General features: G+C 41.3%; 2 protein-coding genes across 44 annotated transcripts in view; both read left to right on the top strand.

Annotated features, from left to right (window-relative positions):
• The window catches only part of ARHGEF9 (Cdc42 guanine nucleotide exchange factor 9), a 438,487-nt gene that overhangs the window by 392,548 nt on the left and 31,837 nt on the right, over positions 1-14,102 (top strand). For 26 of the 40 annotated variants that reach the window (XM_078362636.1, XM_054251261.2, XM_035289192.3 and 23 more), the window contains 2 exons: positions 2,674-2,803; positions 10,951-11,082. In XM_078362636.1, the coding sequence (XP_078218762.1) occupies positions 2,674-2,803; positions 10,951-11,082 (262 nt within the window). The remainder of the gene's footprint in view (positions 1-2,673; positions 2,804-10,950; positions 11,083-14,102) is intronic. The other 14 variants (XM_078362637.1, XM_078362635.1, XM_078362656.1 and 11 more) reach the window with 1 other exon arrangement.
• The window catches only part of LOC144581008 (uncharacterized), a 119,870-nt gene that overhangs the window by 91,896 nt on the left and 13,872 nt on the right, over positions 1-14,102 (top strand). For 3 of the 4 annotated variants that reach the window (XM_078362666.1, XM_078362664.1, XM_078362668.1), the window contains 2 exons: positions 2,674-2,803; positions 10,951-11,082. The gene's annotated coding sequence lies outside the window, so the exon portion shown is untranslated. The remainder of the gene's footprint in view (positions 1-2,673; positions 2,804-10,950; positions 11,083-14,102) is intronic. The other variant, XM_078362667.1, reaches the window with a different exon arrangement.

Here is a 14,102-nt window from a genome sequence, read left to right as displayed (position 1 = left end):
ATAGTACAGCTCTGTGCTTTATTTCACAGAAAGTGGCTTAAAGCACTGATGTCCTTAAATCAGAGAAAGGAAAGGTACAGGGGACATAAAACGGGTCCAAAGAGCAGGAACACTTAATTATGTTAGCAGCTTCTGTGCTGCAACCTTCCCTTCTGTCTTCACCCTACCTCCTTCTAAATGTCAGGCTTAGATCTTACCAAGGAGAAACTTTGGTGATGTCGCAGAGCCCAAAAGATCCCCCATACATTGGAGCAACTAACTGTAAAAGAATGAAATGTAACAGAGCCAAATGTAGATTGTTTCCATTGGGTCTAAGATAAGAAATAAATAGCTCAAGGACAGGCTGAGAGAGATACAGCTTCTAGAGTGTGTTTTGAAGAGACTTAGGAAGGGTTAGTTGGACATAAGCTCAATATGAGTCAGCAGTGGGATCCAGAAGAAAAACTGATAATAGCTAATATTCATTGAGGCTCAGAATAAAGAAGACTTTTCTAACATATTACTCTTGAGACATTTCAATGAAATCACTTATTTTCTAACTACAAGCAGCCAGAAAGAGCAGACAGTAAAACACAGATAGCTCAGACATAGAATATAGACTGGTTAGGAAGTATAGTGAAAGCCTTTCACTGGAAGTGATAATGTAATATTGTTTGAGAGCCATGGCTCTGACAGGTGTGCAGAGCACAGATTGGAGTGATGGATGTGAGCTAAGAGGAGATAGGTACTACATAGGATGTGCCCTGGCAATTAGAGGTTCCTTTCCTATGCCTTTCTTTGGTCCATCAACCCATTCTTCAGTGTATTAAGAAAAAGGCAGTTGTTGCACATATTTCTTTTCTCCTTCTTTTTTAAAAAAATGATACTGAGACGTTGAGTAGATTAGTGACCAAAGCTATTTTCAGTTTCTCTAAGGAAAGGTATTAACACTGAACTGTAATACATCCTCTTGTCTTCTCAGTTCATTTACCCACAATGAATGGCTGAGATCTCACTATCAATCTGCCTTTCCCAAGAGCCATTCAATTGGAAATCAGAAAAGAACAGCAGAAAAAAAACGGAACAGGATGTGTAACTCTCAGGACATCTGCTCTCCAGAGTCCCAGGAAGTGAGGCCAAGGGTTACACTTCTGAGACTGGGGGTTTTAAGAGGCATCCCATGTGATGTCTCAATTACAGAAATGTTTGATTTGTAATGATAATACTGCTAACATTTGTTATGTGCCAAGAGTAAAATAGCTTACATAGATGATTGTGTTTAATTTATGAAACCTTCAATAAACTATACTTTTCCCCATTTTACAGATGAGGAAATTGAGTCACTAGGAGAGGGAGTGAGACTTGCCAAAGGCCATACTGGTAGTCAATGAAGAAAAATGCATTTGAGCCCACAAAGTCTGGCTTCAGACTCTGTGTTCTTAACCACTATGCTATATTCTGTTTCTATATTGTGCAAAAGGAAAGGTGAGGATGTTATTTCACAGTGATTTTGGGAAGAAAGTCCCTAGAATTAGATGGTGGAAGAGACAGTAACGTGGTCTATGCAGCATTATATGTGAGGCTCCCTTTTGGTCCTTGGCTGGCTGTATCAGATAGGACACAAAAAAAGTGATATTAAAAAAAATAGTGATCCATTTCTCTCTCATGTGAAAGAAGTATGTAATATGAGGTTTATGGCTGGTATGATGCCCCCATGGTCATCAGAAACATGAGCACCCTACAGCTAACTGCTATCCTATACCTAGGGTAATAACCTTGTCCTCATGGTCCAAGATGGCTGCCAGAGGTTCGGCCATTATATCCACATTCCAAGCATCAGGATTGGCTGAAGAAGGGTGTGCTCTCTTCCTTAAAGGTTATTTCCCATAAGACCTACCTGATAGGGCAGGAGGACCATCATCTTAGACAAACACCACCACTTTAAGTTCTAGCTCCCTTTCTAGTCTCATGCATTTCAAGGAAATCATTTATTTTCTAACTATAAGTAGCCAGAAAGAGCAGACAGTAAAACACAGATATGACAGCTCAGACACAGAAGGAGGTGGGGGAAAAGTCTCTTGGATAACTGCCAAGAGACAATTACCCTCATACAATGGGCCCCAGTAAAACAGTGGCCTTAATAAGTATATTCCTTTCCATTCAGGTACTCTAAGATAGGGAAGCTAAAAGCAGACTCAGAATATTCCTACAGCTGCAGAAAAAATGTATGGGAACAGACACAAAACTGTCCCTCCCATATAAACACAAAGAGAGGCACAGAAGCAGTCCAAGCTTCTAATAAGCTCTCCCACCCTGAATCCTTAAAAACTCTTCGTCTGTAAGAGTATGGCTCTGACCTAACTCAGCCAGCTGCCCCTCTCAGGTTTATTTAAAATAAACCTGTCCCTATTGACTGAAAAGCCATCTTTCGTGTTTCCCTCCTCTTTCTTTAATTCTTACAATACCGAACACTTCTATTTACATATCAGTGTACAAAACTTACTTGCATAGTCATTTCTGCTTAAACAAAGGATAGGAAGTATAGTCTTTTACTCTAGGTGGTGTGGGTTCCCATCTGAAAATCATCACTCCATTTCTAAGGAGGTAGAAGAGAGTGGATATTAAGATTGGCACCTAGCACATTGGTTCTCTGGCACATTGGTTCATTCAACTTGCACTCTTGTGTTTTCACAGTGACTACAGATATGTGGCAGCTGCTTTGGCTGTCATGAGAAATGTGACTCAACAGATCAACGAACGCAAGCGACGTTTAGAGAATATTGACAAGATTGCTCAGTGGCAGGCTTCTGTCCTAGACTGGGAGGTAGGAAGCTTACCAACCAGGGTATTGGGGAATCCAAATAGCTCGGCAAAAGCTTCCCACCTTAGCCAAGGATAGGTGAAGAGGAATTAGATTTGAAGAGCAACAGGAAGGATTTAGATTAGACTCAAGGTAAAATTTCCTGCTAATGAGAGGTGTTGGATACTTGAATAACTTTTTAAGAAGATTGAAGAAATTTCTGTGATGATACCTTATTAAGAAAAGAAAGGTCCATTTCTTTAGGTATTGCCAGAGAACAATTGGGTTGACTCAGTAACCTGCAAAGCTCTCTCTGGATTTATGACCAATAGATTCACACTTAGATAAGAAGTAGTATATACTAATTTACTTCCAGACACAGAATACGAGATTGGTTCTCTTGTTCCCAGCCATGCAGGATAGCCCACATACTGTTTTTTTATCGATGATATTACCTCACCCTGACACATCTATTAGGTCTCTCTATTAGGCCTGTAAACTCTAGGCTACAACCATCATCCCTGCCAAATCCAGTTTTATCATCTGTTTTTAAAATAATCCTTGGCAGCCTTCCATTTCATTGCAGACAGCCATGACTTCTCTGAATTCAGAAGGCCTTAAGAAGCTAAAGTCTTGAAAACCTTCCCTTTCTAGATGCCCACCAAGAGAACCAGAAGTAATGACATTTCGCATTTGTCTCACAGGCCCAGGTCGTGCAATCTGATAGTCTGCTGGCTGAAATAACCAAGATGGGAGAGGCTGGACATGCTACTAGGGAGGGATTAACAATCTTAAGCCTTGTGGTCACAGTATAGAGGTAGAGCCCGCTCCCTATTCCACTGGCCTCAACTCAAGTGTCATCTTCAGTGATTAAGAGGTATTCTCTCTCTTAATATTTAACATATTTTTAGCTCATTTCAAGGGAACCAAGCATTGTCCTCACAAACAGCTACTTAATCAAGGTCCAGGAAAAAAAATCATCTTCCTTTTATTCTGCTGCCTCTGTCCTACCTTAAAGTAGATAGCTGAAAAAGACCACAATTGTGATTAGCTGACATCCTTTTGGGTCATATTTGAAGGATAATGTTACCATATAAGTAGAACAGCAAGGATATTTTGATTTGCAGAGAAAGGAATTTGTCTAGATGAAGAGACCCTCATTCTCTTAAGCAGAAGCCAGCACTGGACCATACTTACTAGAAAATTGTTTGTCTTTTTTTTCTTGTGTTGGCCTTGCTTTGGTCAGTTGCCTGATTAGAGGCAGGGGGCTGGACCAAATGACTTCTAGCAAGCCCGTCAACTCTAAGACTCTAAAGTTACGGTGGATTAGCTGGACTTGCTCTCGTTGGCAGAGGTTTTTTTTTGTAAGAGAAGGTGCCCAGAAGCAGTTGTCTTCCTATTCTCTGGAGCATCTCCCCGACTTCCCAATGCCTAGAAGACCTTGTAATTCCCCTGTGTGCTCTGGGACATCAGACCTTGGAGAAGGAGCCATGGGGAACCAAAAGTAGCATGAAATTCCCTGACCTACCCAGGAAACTTCAGTAACACCAAACTCAATAACACTGAGCTATGATTTAAAGACTCAGCATCTCAGAAGGAATTTCCTTCATATTTGGGTGGGGCCACAAAACACAGTTCTAACAGTTTCTGCCTCCTTTGTTAGCCTGATTAATTGGTACTCTCATCTCATCTAAGCCCACACATTTTGTGTATCCTCCTGCTTAGTGAAAGCTTTCTTTATCTAAATTGACATCTTCATTCAGATTGTTATAACAAAATACCACAGACTGGGTGGTTTATAAACAACAGAAATTTATGGTTGTGGAAGCTGGGAAGTCAGAGATCAAGGAACCAGTAGATACAGTGTCTGGTGAGGGCCCTCTTCATAGACTGTTGTCTTCTCATTGTAACCTCACATGGCAGATGGGATGAGAGAACTCTTTGGGGTCTCTTTTATGAAATGCTGATCCCATTTAATTCATGACAGCTTCATTCTCATGACCATCATCCCCCAAAGCCTCATTTCCAAATACCATCACAGTAGGGATTATGTTTCTCAACATGTGAATTTTATGGGGATACAAACATTCAGTCTATAGCAATTTGTAAGAAGAAAATTTCTTCATGGTTGTCTTCTCAGACTCTGAGGTCACTGTGGAACTTGACAGTTCCAGAGAAGTTGTCCTCTAGGAAGTCTTTTCTCTAGTAAAGCCTAATGTATACATTTCAGAGGCCAAGCCTAAAGTTTCTGTCATATTTGCCATACCTGTCTTAAAGACTTCTAGAATGTCAGAGTCACCAAGGCTCTTAGAGGTCTCCCCCTACAACCCTGATGATTCTTGTGTGTAGACACATGCACATATGCACATAAACACATACTCTCACAAACTTACTCTCAAACACCTTGCAATGATGGTGGAAGACAGAGAAGCAGAGAGAGGCTTATTTACTACCAAGGCCACACAGCAAGTCAGTGACGAAGCTGGAACTTGAATCTAGTCTCCTGATTCCTTGTGTGGTGTTGTTTTCAGTAATGTACAACGTATTCCTTCAGCCTTCTGCCTCTCTCTGCCCAATTGCTATTCTTTGTGATACTGCAGTGACTTGCTTTTTGTATGTAATAAAGAGTTTATATCTAAATAAGATAGTGAGACTACCTTGGGGAGGTCATCCAAATCCCAATTAGGTGGTGGGTGAGTGCTGGGGAGTCTCACTAAGAAAGCAGTAAGGCATGGATACTTCATGCCTTGATGATTATTAGGATTGGTGGCCCAATTTCACAGGTTCCCTGGTATAGGTTTTTTGTGCATTTTACCTGCCCGAGAAGTTGACTAGGTAGGGAGAGATATTCTGCCAGATTGCCAAGGACTGCTGTGAACAGACCATATAAATCAAGAAAAAAAAAACCATATTTTGCTGTCTCTGCCACCCTCTTGCCTCCCAGATGTTTGAATAAACAGAGTGGTTGTCAAAAGCATCTGCACGACAGTTTCAGCTTTATTTGTCAAATGAAAAAGGGGAGTCATAGGGGAAACCTTCAGAGCTTAATTTCCCTTGAAGAGGAATTTGGAAGGTAGCAAGCAGGCAATTAGTGTCTACTCAATAAATCAGTGTCTGGCTAGAGAGCAGGAAGCCTTGCATTATATCAAGGCCGGACCCTTCTCTTAGCTTATTCCATGAACATTTTTGGTCTCTGCCCAATTCTGGTTATTATTATCCCTGCCCTCTGCCATTCTGTGGGGACTAGAGTTCCTAAAATACCCCTCCTTTTATCCCACCCCCCATGACTCCTGAAAAACAAATGGATGAGTAAAAGTATCAGTCATCTCTCTAAGTAGTAATCAATACATTAGAGCAGTATGCAGGAGCAGCAGGGAGAATAATCTATTCCAAGGGACTACAGTTTCTGGGAAATTTCTATTTCTAATTTCTGTGATGCTGAGGTTTGATTGGGCTGTCACTTTGCCACCTTGCACACTCATTTAATCCATTTGAAAAGAAGGGAAGGATAACATTTCCCAGCCAGCTTCTTTTTAATGTTTTTTTTCCTGGAATTTGTAGCAGGAACTTAAGTACATAGTTCATGTTTGGGAGCTTGATTGTATGTGGTTGTAACTTCCTCCTTGTGGCACCTTCTTCTACCAGCTTGGTTGTGTAATACCCAAGGACCTGTTCGAGTTTACTATTTAATGATTGAATCCAAAGAAGTTGGAGGAAACAAGAAAACCCAACATGAAGAAGGTAGCAAAAGCATCTACTTGAAAGCTAAGGTGGCTTGATGAGGAATACTCCTGGGTCCAAAAGATCAAATGTAGGGCTGGATGGATTTGTGCCTACCTGTCAGTAGGCAGCATTGAAAATAAATTAGTTAAAAAGTGTGACATTTCCTTTGTCCTTTCCCAGGATCTGCTCAGATTACAGCCCCACATCAATTGGCCTATAATTAGAATGGGGTAAAATCAAGCGTAATCGGGTGAATTAGAATTAGAATTAGAATGGGGTGAGGCCTCTTCTCTCAGGCTTTTACCCCAAGGAAGGAAGGTGGATATGCTGGCAGGAAAGCTTTGAGTAGTCTTTGGCTGTTCATTTCACACCTATTGATTTATTTGTCAAACAGTATTTATTCAGTACTTAAATACCAAGTACACTGTATCAGACCTGATTCTAGGTTCTACAAATACATCAGTGAACAGGACAAAGTTTCTACTCTCATTAATTTATATTCCAGTAGGGAAAAGAGACAACAAACAAACGTATAATACATTATCAGGTGGATGAGCCTCTGAAGAAAAATAATGTAGGATAACAAGTTAGGGAGGTGACTGGAGGTCAGATCCCGTCTTCATAAGACTGATTGTTGGTTTGAATGAGATGGGGGCCACTGGAGAGTTTTTGAGCAAATATGTGAAATTAGAAGACTCATGTTTTGAGCATTTCCCCTCATAAACCAGGCCCTTTGATGGGCAATGAGGATATTGAGATCAGTGAGATGTAGCCTTGGACATGTAGTGGGGACAAATATATTCCCAGCAGAGGGGACAGTGTGAGCAAAATCCTGGAGGAAGTAAACAGAACTGAAGGCCCACGGTTGGGGATGTTGGTAAGGAATTGTACTTTTTGGGGCAAGACAGAGATGTGTGATACAAATGGAGCAGAGGAAGCAAGGGTGAGATCTCTAAACAATGACAGGGCTGTCTCATTTCCATGAACTCATTTGATGCTCTCAAGCAGCCATATGAAGTGGGTCAAACAGAAACTGTTTTAATATTCCCACTCTACAAATGAGGAAACAGATTATAAGAGTTTAGGCTAGTTTTCAACTCCAGAGTAAGCTGGTAGCAGCATTGGACTCGGAGCCCAGGTCTTTAGAGATTCTCACCTCAGAAATCTCCCATGGCAGCTTATTGTTCCCCTGGGTTGGTGAGGGTGGGAGGAGAATGGGTGGGGGGTTATCATTCTAATGTGGTTTGGTGGATAAGAGCATAGGCTGTGGAGGGATTCTGACCTAGGTTCTGCCCCTTTGGGGAAATTGCTTCTAATTTCTCTGATTTTGGTTTTGAGATAGTAACAAAACATCACTTACTGGGTTGCTACATTAGTAAGAGACAAGATAGGTTTAGAAATTAGGACATACACCCAAATGCCCATCGATGATAGACTGGACAGGGAAAATGTGGCACATATACTCCATGGAATACTATGCAGCCATTAAAAACGATGAGTTTGTGTCCTTTCTAGGGACATGGATGAACCTGGAAACCATCATTCTCAGCAAACTGACACAAGAACAGAAAATCAAACACCGCATGTTCTCACTCATAAGCGGGTGTTGAACAATTAGAACACATGGACACAAGGAGGGGAGCATCACACACTGGGGTCTGTGGGGAGGAACTAGGGGAGAGACAGTATCGGGTGGGGAGTTGGGGAGGGATAACATGGAGAGAAATGCCAGATATAGGTGATGGGGAGGAAGGTAGCAAACCACACTGCCATGTGTGTACCTATGCAACAATCTTGCATGTTCTTCCCAAGTACCCCAAAACCTAAAATGCAATAAAATATATTTTTTTAAAAAAGAAACTAGGACATATAGTAATAGTCAAGGTAATTATCACTTATATTGACCTTATAGTGTGATATGTACCTTCTAAGCACTTTATATTTTTTAATTTAAATAATCCTTACAGCACACAAATGAAGTGGGTACTGTTATTATCCCCATTTTAACGATGAGGCAACTGAGTTATAGAGAGACTGTGTGTGTTGCTCAAGGTTAGTCAGCTTGGTGAGCATAGAGGAAGATTATTATTATTTTTTTTCCTCCTTGGTGGAGTTACATGTTGCAAGTAATTAAAATCGAATTTAGGCTGGGCATGGTGGCTCATGCCTGTAATCCTAGACTTTGGGAGGCTGAGGTGGATGGATTGCTTTAGGTCAGGAGTTTGAGACCAGCCTAGCCAACATAGCAAAACATTATCTCTACTAAAAATATAAAAATTAGCTGGGCATGGTGCCACATGCATGCCTCTAATCCTAGCTACTTGGGAGAGTGAGACACAGAATCACTTGAAGCCAGGAGGCAGAGTTTGCAGCTGAGACCATGCCACTGCACTCCAGCCTGGATGATACAGGAAGACTCTGTCTCAAAAAAAGAAAAAAAAATTGAGATGCTCCTGGCTGGTGGAGTGGATGGACCAAATAATACTGAGTAGCCCTCCTGGTCAAATCATCCACATTTAGTAAATGGTATATTTAAAAGTCGTTCTGGCCATCTTCTTATGGTATTGGCTCTTGTTTATGGCTTTCTTTGACTTCATACATATTCAAAGTGGACTATAGCACATCTTCCTAGCCTGAATCAGGGTGGGAAACACTCTCAGCTTCCCAACCCTCCAGCAGGAAATCACTGTACTGCTCCCCAACTCTGGTGGCTTTCTTTCCCAGTACCAGACTACCAGGGGTTCTGTGCTAGTATGTCAGCCCCTCTAGAAGGAGTGTTTACCTAGTTCCTTGGTAATATTGAGGCTAAGCCTGAAGCCTAGAGTTAAAGCAGTATTTCTGAGCTTTTTACGGGGGTTCTATTATTAGAAAATAATTCTACTGAGTTCCCCCTTTTCATCCCATCCTTTAGACTGGGGAAAAAAATAGTATGCTCAAGTATACCATTTCTAGATGCCCCTCTCTGTGGCCTACTACCATGCCTGATCTGTGTTTTCCTCTGATTATTTCTGGGAGATGTAAAGGTCTCCATTTCTAACCTTGCCTTGAAGCTTTTGAGTGTAAGGCTGAGATCTTAGCATCAAGGTGTCATCTCTGAGACCATGAAGATCATCCTCATACCTCATTTAATATCTGGGAAAACTGACACCTAGAGAGAGAGGAAGGAACTGGTTCTTCAATGCCTTTTTGCCCTAAAGGCAGTATAATATAATGCAAAGAGTGAGCATACTCTATGGAGACTGGAGTTGGGTCATGGACCTGTAGCTAACTAGTTGGGCAACTTTGGCTTATCACTTGATATTTTTGTACCTCAAACTGTAAAATAGGAGCAAAAATATCTACTTTCCAGGGCTGCTGTGAGGCTCGGATAAGATACATTGAAAATATCTGGCACATTGTCTGACCCATATAAGTGCTCAGGAAATACTAATTCTTCTGTATCTTGGGACACTACTCTTTGTCCCTGTCTTCACATAGGCCCTGGAACACTCACCTCTGTGCCTATGACTTCGGTGTTGGTTTACCTTGTGTTTCATGAGTTTTGAGCATACCTGCATTTATCTCCTCCATGAAAACATAAGCTTTTTGAGTACAGAGGCCAGGTCTACCTTGACATCTGACACACACCCACAACATACTTCTGACCTATCAGAGTTGCCATAAAGAATGGGTAGGACTTGGAAACTGTAGAATTGAATTAGCCAGGAGTCAGGTGTCTTGGTGCCTTTTTCTGTCTGACTCTATGTAGCAAGGAAGAGAAGTAATTCTAAGCTCTCTGGATAACAGACCAAGGAAGCATGTGGCAGTTAAGTTTCTTATTTAATCAGTAGACTTCAGTGAACTGAGAGAAGGAAAAACAATTGTAAGAGGGTGAGTGGGTTCTCTTTCTTTCCCTCTGTTATCATCTTCTTTCTTGTCCTCCCCTGTTTCCTTCTACTCATGTGGGAAGCAGTGAGACTCAAGCCTATTCTTCAAGTATTAGAGAGACCAGAGCAGGGATTGAGAGACTGGAACAGAAAAAGATTTATAGAGAAGAGAGACGGAGAATTATATCTAATAATCTATCTATATTTATCTATTTATCTGTCTATCTATCTATCTATATCTGTCTGTCTATCTGGAGAGAGAGAAAGAGACAGAGACAGGGAGAGAGAGAACTTATAGAAGCTGGTACTTCTAAAACCAGAGGATAACTGATGTAGAGAAGCTGTAGTAGTCCTGGGCGGTGGGGCACATTTGGCCTTGAAGTAAGTAAGAAAATGGATCTTCCTAGCTCACAGAGCTGAAAGCTTTTTGAGGAGTCCCAGGAGTCCCTGTCTCCCTCCGTCTCTACCGGGGCCTTTCTGGCCTCTTCCTGTCCCAGTCTATGCACAGCCTTGGGTGCCTCCGGGAAGGTGATGGTGCCATCCTCTGCCTGGCTGCCTCTCATCATCACATGTCCTTCCCAGGGCGAGGACATCCTAGACAGGAGCTCGGAGCTGATCTACACTGGGGAGATGGCCTGGATCTACCAGCCCTACGGCCGCAACCAGCAGCGGGTCTTCTTCCTGTTTGACCACCAGATGGTCCTCTGCAAGAAGGTAACCCTGCCCCCTTCTTCCCTGAGGGAGATGGGTACCTAACGGGGTACCAGACCCTGGTCACTATCCTCAAGCTCCCAACAAAGTGGGCAAAAAGTGATGGGGGGGTGGGAAACAGACAGGAGATTGGCAGCAATTCTGTATCGGGAACACTAATGTGGCACTAATGTCACAGGTAGGGTTGACTTACAGGCAGTGAAAAACTCTGAAGTTGGTACATTTTATCTTGGTTTTTTTTTTTTACCCTTTGCCCTCATGACCCTGTGGTATTCCTTCTCACTTTCTTCTACCCAGAGCTGCTGGTCTGCACCATTTGTTAAAAATATTGAAATTTGTCTATCTTAGTTGGTAAATAGTAGTTTCCCTGAGCATTTTCTCTCATTTCCACTCTAATGGCTCTGGCCATATGGCCCCTCTCTGCCCTGGGAACCAACAAGGAGCCACCTGCTTTTGCCCTGACAGGTAGGTACCTTTGTGATATAGAAATTTTTCCCATGCCTCTACCTGTTTCCTATACAAGGTGTACTGGTTTCCCACAACCCCCAACTATGCTCTTCTCCATCTTCCTTCTTTGTAATCCATTTGAGGAGAGGTCTTACTCTAATCACTGACTCCTGGATAACTCTGTGGATGTTGGTTTCTTGTAGTCTTCTCCTTGGTGAGGCTGAGAAGGGTAGCATATGTTCTAAGTGTCACTCCTCCTTATGAGATATTCATCCTCCTACTTCCTTACTCAGAGTAGAGAGTTCAGAACAGTTTTGGCTCCAAGAACTGACTGGGAAAAATTGGGGACCAGGGAAAGTGAAAAAGGAGAAGGAAACCAGAATGCTTAGTTACTTTGCAAATTCACCGTCCTACCCTTGGGTCTTTTGCCGTCATCTAGTCTGTTTATCCTCTATTTCATCCAGTAGTGAATACCTCTGAAGAGGAGTGCTGAGTCACAAAACACCAGGGTAAATACTGATATTTTTCTGAGCTGGAACATGAACCACACAGTTGTTTTAAGCTCCCTATCCTCTGTGTGTGCCTGTATGTGCCATATCTTGTATTGAATCTTTATCCATTTGCTTTTGACAGTGGCATGAGGGGGAAAAAGTGCTGAGCGTAGGTTCAGACTGCTTCCATATTTGATGATAAGCTCTGAATGTCAACTCTGGAACCAATAGCCAGTCAGTTAAAGGGGATAATAACTACCTCAGAATGGAGCTAACCCTGAAAGGGAGAACTTTCATTAATCTGAAACCCAACCAAACACTAATGCTTCTTTTTAGCCCCCCAACTCTTCTCAGGACTTTCATGAAACTAGGAGGTAGGATATTTGAGGGTTAATTTAGGCAGCCATGGAAATTCGCAGCCTATCATCCATGTCACCAACAGTAATATACCTATTCTTCCCACGAAGTTGTTTACACTCAGAACAAGTAGTCATAGAGACAGCAAACAAGTAGGAACCTGGCATATTTTATGGTTCTGCACCCCCAGACCCTGTTAATTTTGGCATATGTTAGCCAAGGCTGGGGTTACTTTAACTAAAATGTGAAACTAGTCTCTAGAAAGCAGTGGCAATAAGAGATAGACCAGGACCCAGAACACAAAACATTGAGTCAGAAGCTAGGAATAAAGGGGAAGAAACAAGATAAACAATGGGCTTAACTCAGAACCCAAGGGACAGTAGAAGACCAAGATGGAGTAATGACCCAAGTCTAAGCCAGATAGTGGGAGCCAATGATTAGGAAGAAACTAAAGTCATGTCAGGGCAGGGGACTCAAACCAGCCAACCTGGCAGGGTCGGGGAAACATACAACAGGGATGGTGAAAACAAGAGAAACCTTGAAGCAGTCATAGCTTCCCACAGAAGGGAGTTTTCTTGTTTTAGCAAGAATCATAAGCCTTATTCCAAAGGCACAGCCAGCCAAGAGTCTGGATTATAAAGGCTACTGGCTTCTCAGAACACAAGCAGTTACAGCCTAATTGTTCAAAGGCCATTAAAACAACCTGATGTTTGTTTTGAAGATTTCCATCTGGTATCTACAATAAGCCTTTCCATTCATCAAGTAGGGATAAACTTTGGAAAAATGATCATGGGGCCAAAAGAAGGTATGCAAGAAAATAAGGTATTTTGTCTGCTGGGTTGTTTAGGGACCTTTTGCCATTACTGCAAAAGACTCTCTTCTTGTGATGGAGCTGGGAGGAATGGACTAGGCTTTCTGGAGGTGAAAATTCCTTTGACAAAGAGAATCCATGGAGGAAAGGAAGGGGATGCCTGGATTGGGCCAAGGTAAGTGAGGCTGTCACCTCACTCACTTCAGGCACACAATTTAAATGGATACCCAAAACTTCAGTAATCCTTTCTACCAGGAATAAAGGAGGTAAGGATGCTAAATAGTCAAATATGTCCACATTAAGATCTGATGAGCTCATGTTTAAAAGGGAGGAAACAAAGACCCCTAGCAAGTGGCTAAATAATATATAATATTTTACGTATGATAATATGTAATAATATAATAGAAATATATAAGTTATATAAAAATAATTATTAAAATATTCAATATATATTTTAAATTTTATTATATATTATAAATATATAAACTATTTTACATATGATATGTAATATAATATTACATATAATATTTAACGGGAGTGACAAAATAGTTTCATGAGTTCTAGAATGAGTCAAAGTTAGTTTTTAAAAATGCTATTTTTTAATTATTTTAAAAGATATGTTCAAATAAAGAAGAAAAAAGAAGTCATAGTCTGACAACCCCCTGTTTGAGGCAGATGGTTTACTGATAACAGGAATATGAATTCCTTCTCTATCAAGGAAAAGAAGGCATAAACTTGATTCAAAGGGAATTGAAGCCCAAAGGATCTGAGGTTGTAATAGAGTACTTTACTGCTCTGAATTCTTTCATGCTGTAGGTATTTATTGAGCCCCTCTTCTGTGCCAACCAGTTTTACTTTCATAGTGATTCTAGTATAACAGAACTTAAGTATGATGTAATTTAAAAATATATACATCC

Source organism: Callithrix jacchus, chromosome X (genome assembly GCF_049354715.1).
Source record: "Callithrix jacchus isolate 240 chromosome X, calJac240_pri, whole genome shotgun sequence".
NCBI classification, from domain to species: Eukaryota; Metazoa; Chordata; class Mammalia; order Primates; family Cebidae; genus Callithrix; species Callithrix jacchus.
Note: the sequence above shows the minus strand (reverse complement) of the source record. Positions and strands in the feature narration are given on the sequence as shown.